General features: G+C 35.9%; 1 protein-coding gene and 1 long non-coding RNA gene across 3 annotated transcripts; both read right to left on the minus strand.

Annotated features, from left to right (window-relative positions):
• Window positions 1-1,527: 1,527 nt before the first annotated feature.
• Window positions 1,528-3,363, minus strand: LOC110818989 (branched-chain-amino-acid aminotransferase 2, chloroplastic-like). The gene is made up of 8 exons (XM_022048057.2): window positions 3,256-3,363; window positions 2,914-3,090; window positions 2,676-2,807; window positions 2,407-2,502; window positions 2,197-2,313; window positions 1,989-2,084; window positions 1,786-1,898; window positions 1,528-1,702 (listed from the first exon to the last, which is right to left on the minus strand). Exons 1-8 carry the CDS (start codon window positions 3,361-3,363, stop codon window positions 1,588-1,590), a joined length of 954 nt encoding a protein of 317 aa, XP_021903749.1. The 3' UTR covers window positions 1,528-1,587.
• A 2,445-nt stretch (window positions 3,364-5,808) lies between these two features.
• Window positions 5,809-17,255, minus strand: LOC148253272 (uncharacterized). Of its 2 annotated transcripts, XR_015821613.1 has the most exons (3): window positions 16,704-17,142; window positions 16,106-16,634; window positions 5,809-5,908 (listed from the first exon to the last, which is right to left on the minus strand). It is a non-coding gene; the product is annotated as an uncharacterized LOC148253272 (long non-coding RNA). The 2 variants fall into 2 exon arrangements; XR_015821612.1 differs by lacking the exon at window positions 5,809-5,908 and having other exon boundaries at window positions 16,265-16,634; window positions 16,704-17,255.
• Between the last annotated feature and the right edge of the window lie 2,198 nt (window positions 17,256-19,453).

Consider the following 19,453-nt stretch of genomic DNA (forward strand, 5'->3'; position numbering starts at 1 on the left):
AACACAATGGTAAAAAATCGAGAGAAACGAAAAATGGAAAGGGCTTATCAAATGAGGTTTTCAGTTTTGATCGCAACGGCTCGATCGAATTTCGCTTGCAGTTTTCAGCTCACCCATCAGTTTTTCAGCTTCGATAGGGGCATAGGGATGCTCGAGATTTAATTTTGAGTGGATGGGAGAAAAATCTTGCCTTCTTGGCATCGGCGATGGCTCCGGTGTAGCAGCGACAATGGCCAGTCTCCTTCTTCGGCATCTGGTTTACTTCCCGGCCGCCCCTCTTCTTCTTCTCCGATCATCTTTCTTTCAACTAGGGTTTTGGTTCCCTGCGAAAAGGAGTTTAAATACTCTTGTTCATTAAATCTGAGTCGTCTATTTAAGGCAACGTGGTCCATCATCAACCGTTAGATCTCTTTTATTTGGGAAATTAATTTGGGCCGCACGACCTGATCAAATCCAGCTGTTCAATCGCGGTTGAAGAAAAAATGCATCTGGATCGTCCGTGCGCGTTGGATGCAATGTGGGCCATTGGATTTGCTGATACGTGGATCAGCCGCGCGACCTCTTGCGTGTAACTAATGTCAGCATGTTTGCCATGTGATGCATTTTGACTCATCGTTGTTGTTGACGTGGCCGTCCTACCTTTTTGCAATTTGACCCCTTGTTTTAATTTTCCTTTCAAAAACACCCCCCCTTATTTACAATTTCTCCAATTTTTTCAAAATTGTTTTCAATTTCATCCCCAAATTCATTTTTCTCAAAAAATTTCATAAAAATAAAAGAGTAAGTTATTTTAAATAAATTAACTTATCAATGTAAAATTATCCCGGTACAAATTTTTCAGCTCGGGTGTTACAGCCGTTTTCGACTCAAGCATGCAACCGACGACTTCGTGCTTCCTCCTTTCTCTGTCTTCATCATCTCCCATCAGTCGTCATCATCTTAACTTATCATCATCATGCCTCAGCCTCGCCATCACCATGCTAGGGGGGAAACTGGAAAAGAAAAAACTGTAAGTCCTAGGCCTGTCTGTTTGTTGACGCATAAGGGAAAGAGAAGGATTTTTAAAAATCTTCCTAAAACCGCGATGCTTGGGTGAAAAATTCAACAATTTCCCTAAACGTTGCCCATTTTAGGTCTGGCTAGAAAAGGAAAAAGAGAAAAAGAAGGTAAAGGGAGAGTGGGTTAGGGCTTTGGATTTAATTAATTGCTTTTTCTTTTTTTTTTTTTTTTATATTATATATTTTTATCTAGAGTAAATTAAGTTGTGAATGGGTTTATGAATAATTTATAATCTTTGGATAAAAATCTAATATTTTTACTAAGTTGCCTTAATTTTCAATCTATACGGAATCTTCAATGCTGAAATCATTTTGCTAGGCTAATTGGTAAAATTTTGTGATTTTCATTGATAATATATCTGCAACAGAATATATGGAGATGATACCTAAATAATTATTTATACAACTAAAAATACTAATATTATTTTTTAAGATTTACAGAAATAATCACTGATACAATTAAAAATGTATTATAAAAATTAAAAGAAGTACAAGGTGTTGAAGGATAAAATTTATATACGACTCTGATTTAATCAACTGGGAGGGTCCATCCCTTATTGTCTTCAAGAATGCCTGTTTGAATCCCAGTAAGCAAAATGCGTAGTTTATAAGAGACTGTATCTTCTCCTCTTTTATACTCAACCCTGCATTTTATGTTTTTCAGAATTTCTTAGAATTTTACTAAAAAATAAAAATAAGTGTTGGTATTATTTTTAGCTACACTTACTTTTTCTCATTATAGGTGACACTACTAACTGGAGTGATAATCACAGCAGTTCCACTGGTAAATACTTCTTCAGCATCCATTAATTCCTCCACAGAAATGTCACATTCCTTCACCTGCATTACCAAATGTATTACATATGTATATATTATTACTACCTATATTTATATACACATACAGTATATATAAAAGGAAAACTTAATTACCTGATAACCCAAATCAAGAGCAATTTCTAGGACGCTTTTTCTTGTGATTCCAGGTAGAATAGTCCCTTTCAATGTTGGGGTTGAAATAACATTTCCCTACAAAGAAAAAGAAAGTTTTAAACTTTTAAAAACATTTTATGTATAGATACTACTACTCTCAAATCTGTTTATATTGTGAGGTTATTGATTTATATGTATTTGTATATACCTTGACAATGAATATATTGCAAGAGGAGACCTCCTCAATGTATTTTCCAGTTGATGCATCTAAGAATAAAATATCAGAGTATCCATTGGCTTTTGCTTGATTTACAGCTTCGAAAACCTGCATCAAATATTGTAATTAAAGATATCAGTGATGAAGTTGAATCTATATATCTTGCACTCACTAAAGATCATGTATGTATTTAATGCTTACAGGTGCATAATTGGTGATACTCTTCACGTCTCCGCCTCCACCTGGACAGGCGCGGTGGACCTCATCGTTGATAAACAAGTTGAAAGAACTTTGCCCCTGTTCAACAAGATCATAAATCCATAGAATTGAAGATGATTAGTGGCTAGCTAGGCTGCATTTGTCAAAATTAAATTTTACATGCAGTAAAGTAATTAAACAAATTAAAGGATAGTACTTAACTTGCTTATATAATCCAGCAAGAATCTAAGTGTACATATATATGTATATACCTTGTAATGGTTGGCAATAGGAGAAGCAAATATCAGAAAAGTATATTCAGGTGCAGGTGCAATGCCAAAAACTGATCCAGTTCCCATTAGTAAAGGTCTAAGGTAGAGTGTCCCTTTTCCATGGGGAGGCACCTGCTTGTTATAATTCATCATACATTTCATAACTTCAATTTATTTTTTGTATACGTATACACATATACAAACATGGATATAAATAAAAGCATATACATGTTTATACCCAGTGCTTGTTGGCAAGAACCATTTGTTTTACAGCATCAATAAATTGCTGGACAGATGGTGATGGCATGTACAATCTCTTGGCACCCATTTGCATCCGTAGAGCATTTTGATCTGGCCGAAACAGTAGAATTTCACCATTTTCTTTTCGATATGCTTTTAACCCTTCAAACAATCCCTAAACCCGACATGAGACCAGAACAATCAATCTTCATCATTTCTTTCAGAATATATATAAAATTGACAATGTTAATAATTACTATGTCTGTGTTTTTATAAATATTTGGTTTTTATTCATAAGTAATCAAAATTAAGGGAGGTTGTTAATAATTATTATGTTTACCTGTCCATAATTTAAGATTGATGCAGAAGGGCTAATCTCTATGTTTCCGTAAGGTACAAGCTTTCCTTGTGAGAAGTTTTCTCCACTACGGCAATTCATAATATACATATAATCTGCTGGATTCAAATTGAATCCAAGTTTATTCCAGTCGAAATTAAAAGAGGATTCTTGAGGTGCCATCAATGCTAGCTTTTGCCTGAGGAAGACTTTGCTTCTTGGAAATTACTGTAATTAAATCGGAGACATGATTAAGTAATCACTACTTTCTTAATAAACCATTAATTAAGTCTCCTAATTAATCAATTAAACATCTGAACTAACTGAGTTTAAAATAAAATAAAAATAATTATATTGTTTACATATTTAACAGGAGCTTTAATTTTTATAATAACCTTCAAAGCCTTACCATAAAAATACAAGATCGATAAACAGTGATAGGATGACACACCTTACAAAAAAAGATTCGAGCAAAGTTTACGAAGTTGTGCGCTCGCACGTGTGTGTGTGTATATATATACTTATGTGTTAAACATATACAGAGAGAGAGAGAGAGAGAGAGAGAGTATTAGAGAAAATGATGAAAGAACTGGGTTTATTTAAAGGTCGAGAGATGCAGTAATTCCCGAGTTATAAGGTTGAAGTTTATCGAAGAACTCGTGGTGTGCGTATACACACACACACATGTATATATATGCATATAATGCAAGCACCTTATCAATGTAACTCCTGAATTCTCTTAAATTTAGAAATCTGGGCTGTAATTGACACCCGAAAAAGGAGCCAAAACTAGCTAGTACTGGAAAAACAGTTAAAATTAATATTTATAGACAAATTAACCAGTACAGGAAGATTACATTGCATGCCAAGCTGCTAAAACAATTTTTTTTGTTTCTTTTGTTGTCTAGACGACAGAGAGGTTGTCATTTTAACAAACCCAACGATATGGCTCTCTCTCTCTCTCTCTCTCTCTCTCTCTACATATATATATATACATAACAGATATCTACACAATTTTATAATATTATAATTTACAAATTTGTTTTAAATATTGTTTCATTTTCTGAAGATGATACATATAATTCTTAAGACACGAAGTTCTGTTAAACAAAGTTCTACTTCACTTGTCTCCTATAAATACTAATATTGATACCCTAAGAAAATTTAAAAATAATCAGATTAAGTTATGTCTCCTAATTATTAAATATTATACAAAATTTCATTTTTAGTTTACATAAAAAAATTCCAGGTATATGTTAATAATTACATCATTACATGGTTTGGTAATTATATATGAATAAGTTGATATATCTTATATTGATTTATTATGCCTACACCTCTGATAATATTATGCAAAAAAAATATAATTTTCTTTTTCAACTAATATAAACTTGGAAAAAGGAAATGACTAGAGGACTGGTGGCCGTGTTCCTGCCGTGTTGAACCTGTCAGATGGAACGGCGCCGTTGCTGCCTTCGCGTAGGCCGTAACTACGTCTACACCTCTAACTCATGCATGGACCACGAGTGCCTGCGTTATACTCCGGTATTTGGCAGAAGTCACTTCATCTTGGGAGCGCCAAAGTTAAGTGCCGTTATGATCAGCCGGGAAACATACGGGGTCAACGCCCTTATCGACGGTGGCTCAATACATACACACACACACACTAATCTTTGTACTAAACTACGTAATTGACCGCAACTTCATTATTACATACTAATAAGGTTTAAATAACTTCTAGATTGAGAAGTACTTGGATGTCTTACGTATTGCTGCGTGTATGTGTGTGTATATCTCGTGTGGATACGGGATAAATGATAGTTTTGTTTGTATATATATTTTTCATTTCAATAAAATTATTTTTACTTTTCTAAACCATTCCTCGACCCCAGCAGTAACACTTTCATGTGTTTTAAACCTTTTTTTCTGGATCTTCTTGAATCCCTTACCATGAAACACTTCATATACCAGATGCTCCTACTTGTCACTCTCCATTTGAGCTCCTATTTCTTAATATTTTATTATTTTTTTAAAAAAATTCAATTGAGTTAAAAATTATTACAATTAACGGTTAATTAATTCCTTTAATTTTGATAAGATAACTTATTAATGTTTTTGTTTCTCTCCTGATGAATTCCAATTCATTGATCTTTCTTCTTCCTAAAATCGTTTAATAAAAGATTTTTATATTATTATCACTATTGAAAAGGTATATATTTTCTATTTCACATTCTCAAACCTTTCTTTTTGCCATCCTCCCATCTTAGTTTCCAAAAACTTCAATTTAAAAGCAAGCTTAAAACACGCATTACACTCAAATTCCCCTCATTTTCTATAAACAAAATCCTCAAACTCTTTTTCTCTAATGATTACATTATAATTCTAACGTCCCGATACTCGATATGAGATGTAATTTCTGCTCATATCATTTTCATGCAGTGAGCCCACAAAATATATACATGCATAGATAAAAAAATATAATATAACATAACATTACATGTAATATATATAGTAACTATATATATACAATATGTGGTAAAAAATTTAAAGTTTAATAGAATAAAATAAATTTTTTGAATATCCACAAATATACAAAATAGGAACCCTTTTTATAGGTTCTATTTTTCTGGTAGTGGTTCTGACTCTTCTTTCTCATCTGAAAAATATCATAGTGAAATTTAATGAGTTTCACCAACTCAATAAGTATTTCCGTCATTTCAATTCATATAAAATTTCATGAAAAATGCATAGTATCATGGTGAAATTTAATGAGTTTCACCAACTCAATAAGTATTTCCGTCCTTTCAATTCATATAAGATTTCATGAAAAATGCATAGTATGAGACAAATGCAATAGTGATGTTTCAATGCAAAATCCATTTATTGTTTTCACCACTTCACATGTTTCTGATCGAATTTCTAAATTCTCTCGGATATCATATAAAATTCTCAAATGTATATCCATATACTCTCAAAAGACATAAATACACTCAAATATCTATTATCATTTCGAAACATAATCACATACATACGAAAGATCACATATGTAATACCCGGATCCGGAATTTGGCTCGTAATAAAATTATAGTATCAAAAAATAAATAAAAAATTATTTTAAAATCAATTTAAACTTAATTTTATTAATTAATTAAAAAATAGGTTATAAATGTAATTGAAAGCAATATTGAAAGAAATATGTGAAAATTTGAATTTATGATGTGTTTTTAAAAGAAAAATTAGAAATAAGGAGTCCAAATACAAATAGAAAAAGTTCGGCCACGTAGTACCGCCTAGTCAGCAGCTGTGTAGTAAGGCACGCTGACGTCGGTGCCACGCGGGAGGTCACGCAAGTGATCTACGTGCCCCGAGTTGGATGGCCTAGGATCGATCCCCCGCACGTGGATGACCCGAATTTGTTTCCTCCTTAGACGTGATTGGACTGTCGAGATTAATCACGATGGATAGTTCAGATTCGTTTCCTCCTTATGTGTGATCTGATGGACAAGATCAATCGCGATGGATGGTGTAGATCAATACGGGATGAGTATAAATACTTCGCGTCACGTGGGAATCTAAACCCTAGCCACTAGCCCTCGCCGGAGAAGAAGAACCAGACGCTAGAGAAGGAGGCCGACCGCCGACCACCGACCGCCGTTGCACCGAAGCCACCATCGGTCGCGAAAAAAGGTAAAAATTCTTCCTACCTGCCTGAAATTTGATTTCAAGCACCTCTGTGGCCATATCGGAGCAAGAGAGACGATGAATGACCCAAAAATTGGGGGCAAAGCACGGTGAAGCCGTCACGGCCAAAACTGCAAAATCTCTCCGATGAGCCCTTTCTTGATTCCCGTTTTACGGGATTTTTTAATCATTATGTTCACCATCCTTTTCTATGCAGGTTACCCTAAGAAGGAACTCCAGCCACGAAAGAGGACTAGTGGAGCCACCGCACTCGGTTACCCTCCATCGGTAGGTTCGGTGTTTTTGGTAATTTTCTGGCCAACTGAGGCTCTCTTAACATATTTTTTTCACGGGGATAAATGTAAAGCCAACCAAAATTGTCCTGGCCGAGGCGAACTGCCACCGTGGGTAGCGGAGCTAGTGTGGAGCACGGCGACGCCGCAATACCGAAACCCCAAAATGGGCAGAAAAGAGTCTTGGACACCAATTTAGATTTTTGAGGTATTTTTAGGTACGTGATAAGTGTTTTGAATTTCACAAAAAAAATTCAGGGAACCCAGTATTTGTTAGGAGACATGGTAGACAACACGACGTCTAAGAACACCGATTTGGTTAAGAATTCCTTATCTTATTCTTCATTACGGTAAATTGAGGATTAATAATCTATAATTTCGTATTTTTATGAAAAGTTAGAAAATCTTAAAAATAATTACTAGTTACTAGTGGAGCCGAAATCGATTAGTTCACAATTGTCTTGATTTTCTTTTTATTTTCCTGTACTGTTCTACTTACTTAATTTTCATATAGTACATGTTCTTAATTTATAGTTTCAATGGTCTTATTGATTTTTCTGGTTATTTTGGTTATATACCGTCAGCATGAATGTAGTTTAATTAATCTGTAAATATAATATGAGATATTGGTATGCGTTTGTTGGTTGTTTGTTATTGGAAATCTGTATGTGAAAGACTTATTGGGTACATAGGAAAAGGGCAGACAGGCCCAGTACATAGAGAATCCTACCGTGAAAAAAATCTTAGTCGGACAGGGTTGGAAAGTCTCTTACTAGAAAGGTTTGAAAAATATGGTTCACCATCTTACCGGACGGGGTATCGAGATGATGAAATATTTGGCGTCCATTATCGAACGGGGTATGGAGACGATCGGTTAATTCTAAAATTAAATATTGGGTTCACGAGTAGGGGGACATCCCTATGAACCCCCAAGGGTACCAGTAAGCAAGTAAGAAAGTAAAGTTATTATCTCTTATTTTTTTATGTGTGAAAGTGAAAAATGGTATGAATATGGGTTTTCATAGGTTTTTTTTTTGCCAAACTCGTTATGGTAAGTATCAAACAAACGTCTTCAAGTTTAAAGGTATTTAAATAAAGCAGAGGCTCCATTAGTTATTTTTCTGATTTTTACCAATCTTCAGTTTTTTGTATATGTGATTAGTGTGATATTCTTACTGGGCTAGTATAGCTCACCCTTTCATTAACTACTTTAGATCAAGAAGACTAAGATCCTGATCCTGATCAGCAAGAGGGTTGTGAGTAGTTCACCACTCGGACTTCCTTCAAGTGCTAGTGAAGGTTGTTCTATGGTACTTTTATATTCGTTCTTCTTTTTATTTCTTTAATTACCGTTTGTCTTTTAGTATGGACATTCTCGTAGCCCTATTAGACGTTTTAAACTATTGTCTAAAGAATGTAAACCCTAACTCTATTAATTGCTTTTGCATTTAATTTTATGAATTCATTTCTCTTTAAAATTTCAAGCTTTTACAATTGGTATCGAAGTCGTGTTCCTCGGAATTATCTCTTAAATAAAGACTTAAAAACACCAAATATAAACTACACCAAATACAAATTATCGCTTAACCCTTCATTGTGAAATCCAGGTACAAGAAAATTAGGAGAGGAAGACCCCCACTAAATTGAACAGCCCGGAATGAATCACTTTAAGAGGATGTTAACCGACTCTTTGAGATATTGGAGAGACTCATCTCTGCCCAGCAGGTCTGGGAGGAAAGGAGGGAGCTGTCTGACCCTCCCTCGCTGCCATAATTTGAGCCACCCTTGCAGCGAGAAGATCTAGAACCACTATAGTACAATCTTGCTCCTCCACTGTACCATATGGCACCACCACAGTACAATCCAGTAATTCCATCGCATCATCTGGTATCGCCACAGTACAACCCGGTGCCTCCACTGTATCATCCGACACCACCACAGGGCCACCCTGTCCTTTCCCAGTACAATTCAGTTTCTCTTCCACGGGACCCAATTCTACCCATGATGGACCCATGCTACATTGAAATGTATAAAAGATTAAACTCATCTACCTTTGTATGGGCATTCTCTTTTGAAGATGCCGAGTATTAGTTAGCTGAGACAGAGAAGGCCTTCGCGACTTTTGGGGTGGTTCTCAAACAGAAAGTTGTACTTGCCACCTTTATGTTTGTGGGAGAGGTAGGCCGCTGGTGGCAGCTCAAATAGGCTACCCTACTCGTTTCAGTCACTTAGGAACAATTTCTGATGGCTTTCAATGCAAAGTACCTCCCAAAACAGCTCCAATATTTGAAAAAAATAGAGTTTGCACACCTGGTCTAAGGTGATATGATTGTGTTGAACTATACCCGAAGGTTCCTAGAGTTGGACCAGTATTCCCCTGAGAGCATGATGGATGAAGGTAGGAAGGTAAGAAAGTTTGAGTGAGGCCTCCGCCCTAAGATCATACGACAATTATACAAATTTGAGCTCAATTGCCTACTCAACTGTTGTGGCTAAGGCACAACTAGTGAAGAGGAACCTTTGCATCTTTCTTTTAGTAGTGGAGAATCCCAGACCCCCCCAGTTTTACACTACAGACTAGCACTTTTACACAAAACTTAAATATATCACTGGAAAGACTTGATTCTATATTGTTTGTATTTACGCTTAAAAGTAAAATACTACTAAGGGAGCTTATATACAAAGCTTGTATCATAGACATAGTAGATAAAAAATTGAGTGTGGACCTGATAAAGATTGACACGGAGGATTTTGATGTAATCTCGATAATGAACTAGTTAGCAGCATCCATGCCACCGTAGCTTATTTCAACAAAAAACTTGTATTCAACCCTCATAACGAAGAGCTATTTATAAGTTAATGAAAATTTTAAATATCATTTTCTCATTGTAATTTCCTAATTACATAGTGCTCTAACTCTATTGTCTTCTCTATATTAGGTAAACCTAAGAAAGAAATTTGCATTCAAGAGATTCTAGTAGTCCGAGACTTCTCAGATATATTTATTGACGAACTACCCGAACTACCGGTGGACAGAAAAGTTGAGTTCACCATAGATCTTCAGCCTGACACCCAACCTATCTCAGTGGCCCCTTACAGCATGAGCTATATCGAGATAGAATAACTAAGAAAATAGATAATTGAATTGTAGGATAGTGGGTTCTTCTGATATAGTGTATCTCCTTGGGGTGCGGGAGTTACATTTACAAAAAAAGAGGATGAGATGTTATGATCGTGTATTAACTACAGGAGATTGAACAGAGTCACAATAAAAAACAAGTTACCCATCTCCAGAATTGATGACCTTTTTGACCACTTGCAGGGTGCCCAGGTCTTTTCCAAAATAGATTTGCGTTCGCGTTACCACCAGGTAAAGATCAGGGCAAAGGACATTTCCAAGACAACTTTTAAAACCAGGCACAGACATTATGAGTTCTTGATCATGCCTTTTGGACTAACCAACGCACCAGCCATTTTTATGGTTTGGATGAACAAAGTTTTTAGACAATTTCTAGATCAGTTCATTATTGTATTTATCGATGATATCTTGGTTTATTCAAAGAGTAAAGAGGAATACGTTCACCACTTAATCAAGTTTTACAGGTTCTCAGGGAGAAGAAACTATACGCAAAATTGAGTAAGTGTGGATTCTGGCTTGAGTAGACTACCTTTCTAAAACATATCATATCAAGTGATGGAATATCAGTGAACTCCAAAAAGGTTGAAGCAGTGCTTAGTTTGGAGAAATTGACATCGGTTAAGGAGATTCATAGCTTCTTAGGAATGACAGGTTATTACCGGAGGTTTGTGGAAGGATTTTCCAGCCTAACTGCTCATTTGACCCAACTCACAAAGAAGAATGTTAAGTTTGAATGGAACGAGGACTGCGAAAGAAGTTTTACAAAACTTAAGAAGCGGTTGACTACTGCATCCATATTGGCTTTTCCGAGTGGGACATATAGATATACAGTGTATAGTGATGTCTTTTACCTGAGGTTGGGTTGTATTCTAATACAATATAGCAATGCCATAGCCTATGGGTTCAGATAGTTGAAGAGTCATAAAAATAAATTATCCCACCCACGACTGAGGACTTGCCGTCATTATCCATGCTTTGAAAACTTAGTGCCACTACCTGTATGGGGAGATTTTTGAGATCTATACTGATCATAAGAGCTTGAAGCATATATTCATTCAGAAGGACCTCAACATGAGTCAGAGGTATTGGATAGAGCTCCTCAAGGACTACAATTGTGATATTTTGTATCACTCGGACTAAAGTAATGTAGTAGCTAACACGTTCAGTAAAAAAAGTGTAGGTATGTTAGCTCACCTAATAATTTCTAAATGTAGGGTAATAGGGACCGCACAACAGACACGACTTCAAGACTTGAAGAGAGTTCCATGCTTGGTCCACCTAACTGTCCAACCCGAATTGATCCAGGGAATAAAAGAAGCTCAATCCACCGCTTCCACCCTAGCAACTCTCAAGAAGGATGCAGAACATGGAGTAAATTCAGAATTCTGAGTCTCTGCCAATGGATTGCTCAGATTTCAGGACAGGGTGTGTGTTCGGGGTGACAGTGAACTGAAAAAGGACATCCTGACAAAGGCTCATAGCTCAAGGTTCACCATACATTTCGAAAGTACTAAAATATATCAAAGTATACGATCCCGATTTTAGTAGAGAAGAATGAAAAGAGAGAGCCGACTCTGTCTCCAAGTATCTGGTATGTCAACAGGTTAAGGCTTAGCATCAACGACCAGACAGGTTACTTCAGCCATTATTGATCCTTGAGTGAAATTAGGAACATATCACAATGGACTTCATAACAGAATTGCCTAAGGCACGCACGAGGCATGATCCTATCTAGGTAATTATTGACCGACTCACCAAGTCCTCTTACTTCTTGGCTATCAAGATGATCGACCCTTTAGATAAGGTAAAAAGAACGTATATCTAAGAGATAGTAAGACTATATAGAGTTCTTGTGATAGTAGTATCCGATAGGTACCCCAGATTCACTTCTCAATTTTGGTCTAATTTTCAGCAAACTATGGGAACGAATATGTCCTTTACTACCGTATTCTACCCTCAAACCAATAGATAATCAGAGAAGATGATATGCACACTAGAGGATATGCTTCGAGCTTGTGTTATAGACTTCGTGAACCATTGGGATGATCACATATCTTTGATAAAGTTCGTCTACAATAACAGCTACCAAATAAGCATCGGCATAGCTCCGTACGAGGCATTGTAGGGCTGCCCCTGCAACTAGCCAATCTATTGGGAAAAGGTGGGTGATAGAAAATTGTTCGGCTTAGATCTTGTGGAGGAGGCTACAGTCAAGATAGTTAAGATCAGAAAGAACATCTAAACAGCTCAGAGTAGGAAGAAGAGTTATGCGGACACCCGGATGAGGGATTTAAAATTTAAAAAAGGTGATCGAGTATTCCTCAAGGTCACCCCTTTCAAGGAAATCAGTAAGTTTAGCAAGAGGGAGAAATTAAATCTCCAGTTCATTTGGCCATTTGAGATCTTAGACCGGATTGATACGATTACCTACAAACTAGCACTACCTCCAGAGCTATCCAGGATTCATAATGTGTTTCATGTGTCCATGTTACGCAAGTACAACTCGAACCCCTCACACATCTTATCCCATGAGCCTCCTTCATTTTAGGAGAATCTATCCTATGAGAAGTGCTCTGCAACAGAAAAATTTTCTTTGTCAATGTCCTATGGCAGAATCACACATAGAAAGATGCCACATGGGAGCTATAATTAGACTTCAGAGCCTAGTATCCCCAATTATTTGACTAGTGAGAGGGTGACAAATTTGAGGAACTAAATTTCTTCTTAAGGGGGGGGAGAGTTCTAATATCCGAGCTCGAAATTTGGCCCGAAATCAAATTTTAATATCAAAAAATAAATAAATAATTATTTTTAAATCAATTTAAACTTAATTTTAGTAATTAATTGAAAAAAATAGGTTATGAATATAATTGAAAATAATTTTGGAAGAAACAGGTAAAACTTTAAATTTGGGGAGTATTTTTGAAAAAAAAATTAGAAACAAGGGGTCGAAGTGCAAATAGAAAAAGTTCAACCCCGTAGGACCGCCCAGTCGGCAGCCCCTACGAACCGTAGTACACCGCATGGCAAGGCACAGTGATGTCAGTCCCACGTGGGAGGCCACGCGGGCGATCTACACGTCTGGCGATTTGGACGGCCCAGGATCGATCCCCCGCGTGTGGAAGGTCCAGATTTATTTCTCCCTTAGGCCTGATCGGACGACCGAGATCAATCACGATGGATAATCCAGATTGACACAGATTGGGTATAAATACTTCACGTCATATAGGTACCCAAACCATAGCCGCCAGCCCTCGTCGAAGAAGAAGAACCAGGAGTCAGAGAAGGAGGTTGACCACCGATCGCCAATCGCCGCCGCACCGGAGCCATCGTCGGCCACCAAAAAAGATAAAAATTCTCCCTACCCACTCGAAATTTGATTCCAAGCACCTCTGTGGTCAAATCGGAGCAAGAGGGATGGTGGGTGAGTTGAAAACTGCAAGCAAAACTAGGCAGAGCCACCGCAACCAAAATTTCAAAATTCCTCTGATGAGCCCCTTCCCAATTCTTGTTTCACGCAATTTTTCAATCAGTATGTTCACTGTCCTTTTATGTACATATTAGTCAAAGAAGGAACTCCAGACACGAAGGAGGATCAGCAGAGCCGCTGCACTCGGTGACCCCCCGCCGGTAGGTTCGCTGTTTTGGTGATTTTTTAGTTAACTGAGGTCCCCTAACGTGTTTTTTCACCAGGATATGTCTAAAGCCAGCCAAAACTTGCCAAACCAGCCTGGTCGAGACAGACCACCATCGTGGACGGCGAAACCAGTGTTGGAGCACGGCGGCGCTGCCGTGTTGGAACCCTAAAATTAGCTGGAAAGAGTTTTGGACACCGATTTTTAATTTTTTAGGTATTTTTAAGTACATGACAAGTGTTTTAAATTTTACAGAAAAAATTCAAGGAATCTGGTACCCGTTAGGAGGTGTGGTAGATAACGCGATGTCTCGAAACATTAATCTGGGTAATGATCCCTCACCCTATTCTCCATTACGGGGTTTAATGATGTATAATTTTGTATTTTTATAAAAAATTCTAAAAATAATTACAGGTTATTAGTGGAGCTAGAATCGGTTAGTTCATAATTGTCTTGATTTCCTGTTTATTTTCTTGTACTGTCATACTTGCTTGATTTTCATATAGTACATGTTCTTAATTTATAGTTTCAATGGTCTTATCAATTTATTTAGTTATTTTAGTTATATAACGTTAGCATGAATGTAGTTTAATTAATTTACAAATGTAATATGAGATATTGGTATGCATTTGTTAATTGTTTCTTGATGTAAATCTGTATGTAAAAGACTTATTGGGTACCTAAGGAAAGGGCAGATGGACTCGGTACATAAGGAACCCTATCGTGAATCTTACCTCAGTCAAACGTGACTAGGAAGTCTCTTACCAGAAATATTTTGGAGATATGGTTCACCCTCATACCGGATGGGGCATTGAGGCGATAGAATGTTTGGTGCCCATTACTAGACGGGGTATGGAGACGAACAATTAATTGTAAAATTAGATATTGGGTTTACAAGTATGAGGGCATCCCTGTGGACCCCCAGGGATACCAGTAAGCAAATAAGAAAAGAAAGTTATAATCTCTTGTTCTCTTATGCGTGAAATTGAAAAGTGGTATAGATATGAGTCTTCATAGGTTGTTTTTGGTAAACTCGTTATAGTAAATATCAAACAAACATCTTCAAGTTTAAAGGTATTTAAATAAAGCAAGGGCTCTATTAGTTATTTTTTTTATTTTTACCAATCTTCAGTTTTCCGTATCTGTGATTAGTGTGATATTCTTACAGCTCACTGTTTCATTAACCATTTCAAATCAAGAGGACTATAATCCAGATCTCAATCAGCAAGAGGGTTGTGAGTAGTTCACCACCCAGACTCCCCTTAAGTGCTAGTGAAGGTTGTCCTAAGATGCTTTTATATTCGTTCTTCTTTTCTTTTCTTTAATTATCATTTGTCTTTTAGAATGGACATTCCCGTAGCTTTATTGGGTATTCTAAATTATTGTGTAAGGAATGTAAACCCTAACTCTATTAATCGTCTACGCATTTATTTTTATGAATTTATTTTCCTTTAAGATTTCAGGCTTTTACAACATATACACTCGAAAGGTCATTTCTAAGGTTTCATCGTACGATGTTGTTTATGTCGTCATTAAGAAGAGGCGAAATGGATCCCCCAATCGTATGGATAGCACACACACAAATATTGCAATGACCATAACAAGTACGTTTGTTAGGTAACCCATACACACAAATAACTATCCATGTCTGGACTAAGTTTCAGACGCTATCCATGTACAGGTTTACCATGATCGCTGAACTTCAGCCTCACACACACACTCCCCTCCTTGATTCGAACTAAACGAAAGGGCATTCAAGGTCCATACTTCAATTATTCACAACTCCTCATTTCTGATTTCTTATTTATTTTACTCTTATTCTAGTTTCTTTGAAATTTTATTTAACTAATCGTTTCATAACCATAATTGTTTCTTTTTCTCAATTCATATCTCATCACAGTCCAAGTATTCTTTAGTCTTTTGGGTTTGTTTTTAGTTTCGTCTCCTTATAATTTCCAATTGCTTAGGTCCATTGGTTATAGGTTTAGGTTCTGTTTTTCATCGAAAATTGGGTTAGTGTCTATTCAAATTTCAAAATTCATAATTTAATGTAATGCATGCATTTTTTCGACATTCAAACCTGGTTGAGATTTTGAAATACTTACACTCCTATGCATATTCTCGGATCCGCTTGAATGTCTTAATTTTTCTGTACATACGATATGAATTAATTAATATACTTTGAAATACTAAAAATTAATTAAATTAAATAACAGGTTCCAACAACCACCCAATGAAATATCCGAAATTATCAGGATTCATACCCGAAAAAACCTTTCAGCTTCCTGTTTGGCAGATCGAATTTCTGTTTTTCGAGAAAGACTTTTCAGCTTTTCGAAAGGCGAATCGGAATCCCAAAAGGATGATTCTAGCCTCCATTCTTGCGGAAGACCCTTCAGCTTCTACGGTGGGTGGGTTTCCCTATTCCCAAAAGGAGCCTCCTCGGTTCCTATGCGAGTGGGTGGCCTGGCCGAGCCCACGCAACCAGCTCGACACCAGTCTCACTCCACAGCTGCTCAAACCACCACCAAAATATGAAAACATAATGGTTTTACCTTCAGTGCGAGTGACTCAGCCTCGGCTTGGCTCCTAGTCGTTTTCTCTTGGTCACTCACAACTATGTAGCTTCCAAACCTACACACACACACACACATGAATACTCGTTTGGTCAAAACACACACTAAAAGAAGAAAAAGAACGCACCTGGCTCGGGTGCGATGCTCAAAAACCCGAATAGCCTCAGTTTTAGATTTTTCCGTCATACAGTGCTCCTCGACCATGATTTCCTTTCCTTCCCATTTTTTTTGGCTTTCCACCTTCGCGACTCTCTCTCTTCTCCTCCCCCTTACTTTGCGTTGCCGTTCTCAACTTTCCTCTTCTTCCCACTCAGCCACACTCTTTTTCTTCCCTTCCTTTCTTTTCTTCTCCCTTCCCTTCTTCATTTTCGGCCTTTCTCTTCATTCCTCTCTTTTCTCTCTCTCGGCTTCCCTGCGCAACACCTTCTCTTCCTTCTCCCGATCGCCCCTCTCTCCTTCTCCCTCTCTCTTTTTCAACTTCTCTCCCAAATGAAGAAAACCCTAATCTCTTTCCCTTTTATACATGTTCCCTCAGCCGTTGGATCTCACAAGCTCGATCTGGACCGTTCGTTTACTTTTAAATCTCCTCCATCTTATCTTTTCTAACGGTCTGATCTGGACCGTCCATTTTTTTTATTTCCTTTCCCCCATCTACTTCCTCTTATTTATGTTTTTACCCCCTTTTTTTTCTCATTTATTTTCATTTAAGTCATTCAATTTAAATAAACCCCCAAAATTCTTAAAACTCTTATTTAAATCTAATTTCTAATTTTATTCATTTTTTTATTTATTTAGGAGTGGATGTTACAATAATGCTCAATGACTTATTGTCTCTATCTACTTTCATTAAAGACAGAGTATCTGGATAATGATTACATGTTGAGTTTTTTATCCTAAATTATTTTGTAACTCATAAAGAAATCTTGAAATTCACTATTAATTAAAAATTATCCAGCTTATTTGATGATGATATAATTCTATTATTTCACCAAGTGAATAATCCATCGCTTGTTGGTATATAAATCAACCCCAAAGACTTAACCAATTCCGCCAAAATCTCGTCCCTCCCCACTAGATCTCTCGTGCTTGACATTTCAATTTTTATTAGACCCGTATTAAAATATTCATCAGTTTAGGTTATTACTTCACATATGTTAACATATCTACAAGACATATCATTCTCTTTAAAATTATAAATTTTAGTCTATCCTCCTTATATCACCCCTTAAATACTTTCCTATTCCACATGCAAAGTAGGCCATTTTTCACTACTTTAACCTGAAAAACAAAAATGAAGTTAACTAAAATTTCATAATTTTCTTGATATTGATACGCAAAATTTTCAGTTATTTGTTGAATAGAAAAATCGATTAAAAAGACCATAATTATGTTTAACAAAAGAAATACTAACTAATCCACCATCTCTAGTGTCTTCTCATATATAATCTACATAATTGATTTTTTTTCTCTTAATCTGCACATAAACGATTTTTATCTTATCTCTTCTTTAAAAACCACTAACATTCCACGTAATAAGTATCATAATACATTCGTAAAACACATAAATAACATATATCAAAATAAGAAACACAATATTCTAAAAAAAAAAACATACCTCACTTTTCTTTTTTTGCCTCAACTTGGTCCCTCATATCCCACTTCTATGAAATACCTTATTGCCTCTTCCTTTATGCATTGCAAATGACTAGTCCATTTGCTCACTTAAAGTCTAAATTTCTTCTAGTTCTCTTATAATAATGTCATTTTCATTCACAATTCCAGACTTCATGATTCTCTAAGTTAGAGACTTCTCGTATCAAGCAATACCAAACTGTCATGAACACTTATTGACTTTCTCTTTCTACAAGCTAATTTCATCATTAAGGACTTGAGATTTCTCATTGCCTATGTCGTTAATCTCCTCCCACCTTTGTTTACTGTCGTGGGCCTTTTTCTCCCTTTCAAGCCTTATATAATCAAAAAAATTTAAGATGACACATCATACGTTCACATCCTATCAAAGTTAGGATATTATATATTTTGTATTGATCAGACCAAATCTCCTTAATCCTAAAAACCACGACTCTTATATTTTTCGTAGATGCCTTGTCTCGTAATAATTACTTCTCTTTTTTAGTAATTACCTAAAAGTTACTTAGCAATTAGCAATGTACGTGTAGTACTACTATCTTTCATTGTGATACATTTAAATAGAGTTTAAACAATAAAGTATTTCAATCTTGAACACTAAATTTATAAATTTAATTAAGCAATGAATCACTTTAAGTATCCATTTATTAAAAGTAGCCAATCATCTATATAAATCAACAGTATTTTGAAATATATATATATATATGTAAAATTAGGCAATCAAAGATCATGTAGTTGTATCTATGTTTTGTGGGTTGCATTGCTTTTGGCAACATGTTCTTTTCTCTCGCGCCCAAGACTCGCCGCAATATTTTCTTGACGTCCACAACATTGTCTGTGCAGAACTTGATATCAATCCACTTCTTTGGAACTCATACTCGATCAATTAAGAATATACATTTGCATAAATGGGTCCTCAGTTTTTTTTAACATGTTCAAATTTATTTATTTACATTTTGTATTAAATAGCTATTTTATTTTTATTAATTATATATATTTGGGTGTAAAAGGTTTTTCACATAGATATTACGAAATACAGATAATTATTTAGACTTTTTAATTAGTAAAAGAATATTTGAAGTATATATCCCATGAATTTCACCAAAGAGCCTTTGATTCTAAGGGTGCTAATATCCATTTGTAGGTAATATATCATAGATTTTTTTTACTCAATTATAACAAGAATTCTGTTCTTAATAAATAAAAAATACTAATAAATTAACTGAG

The sequence above is a fragment of the Carica papaya genome, chromosome 6 (genome assembly GCF_054855325.1).
Source record: "Carica papaya isolate Zhongbai chromosome 6, ASM5485532v1, whole genome shotgun sequence".
In the NCBI taxonomy this organism is placed as follows: Eukaryota; Viridiplantae; Streptophyta; class Magnoliopsida; order Brassicales; family Caricaceae; genus Carica; species Carica papaya.

Bases quoted from the DNA above. Each gene is read 5' to 3' on its own strand.
- LOC110818989 (XM_022048057.2), bottom strand. From the start codon at position 3,363: ATGTATATTATGAATTGCCGTAGTGGAGAAAACTTCTCACAAGGAAAG. The intron at 2,503-2,675 runs GTATATACATAT...CTTGTTGAACAG, and splicing joins CTATTGCCAACCATTACAAG to GGGCAAAGTTCTTTCAACTT. The intron at 2,085-2,196 runs GTATATACAAAT...TTTTCTTTGTAG, and splicing joins GCAATATATTCATTGTCAAG to GGAAATGTTATTTCAACCCC.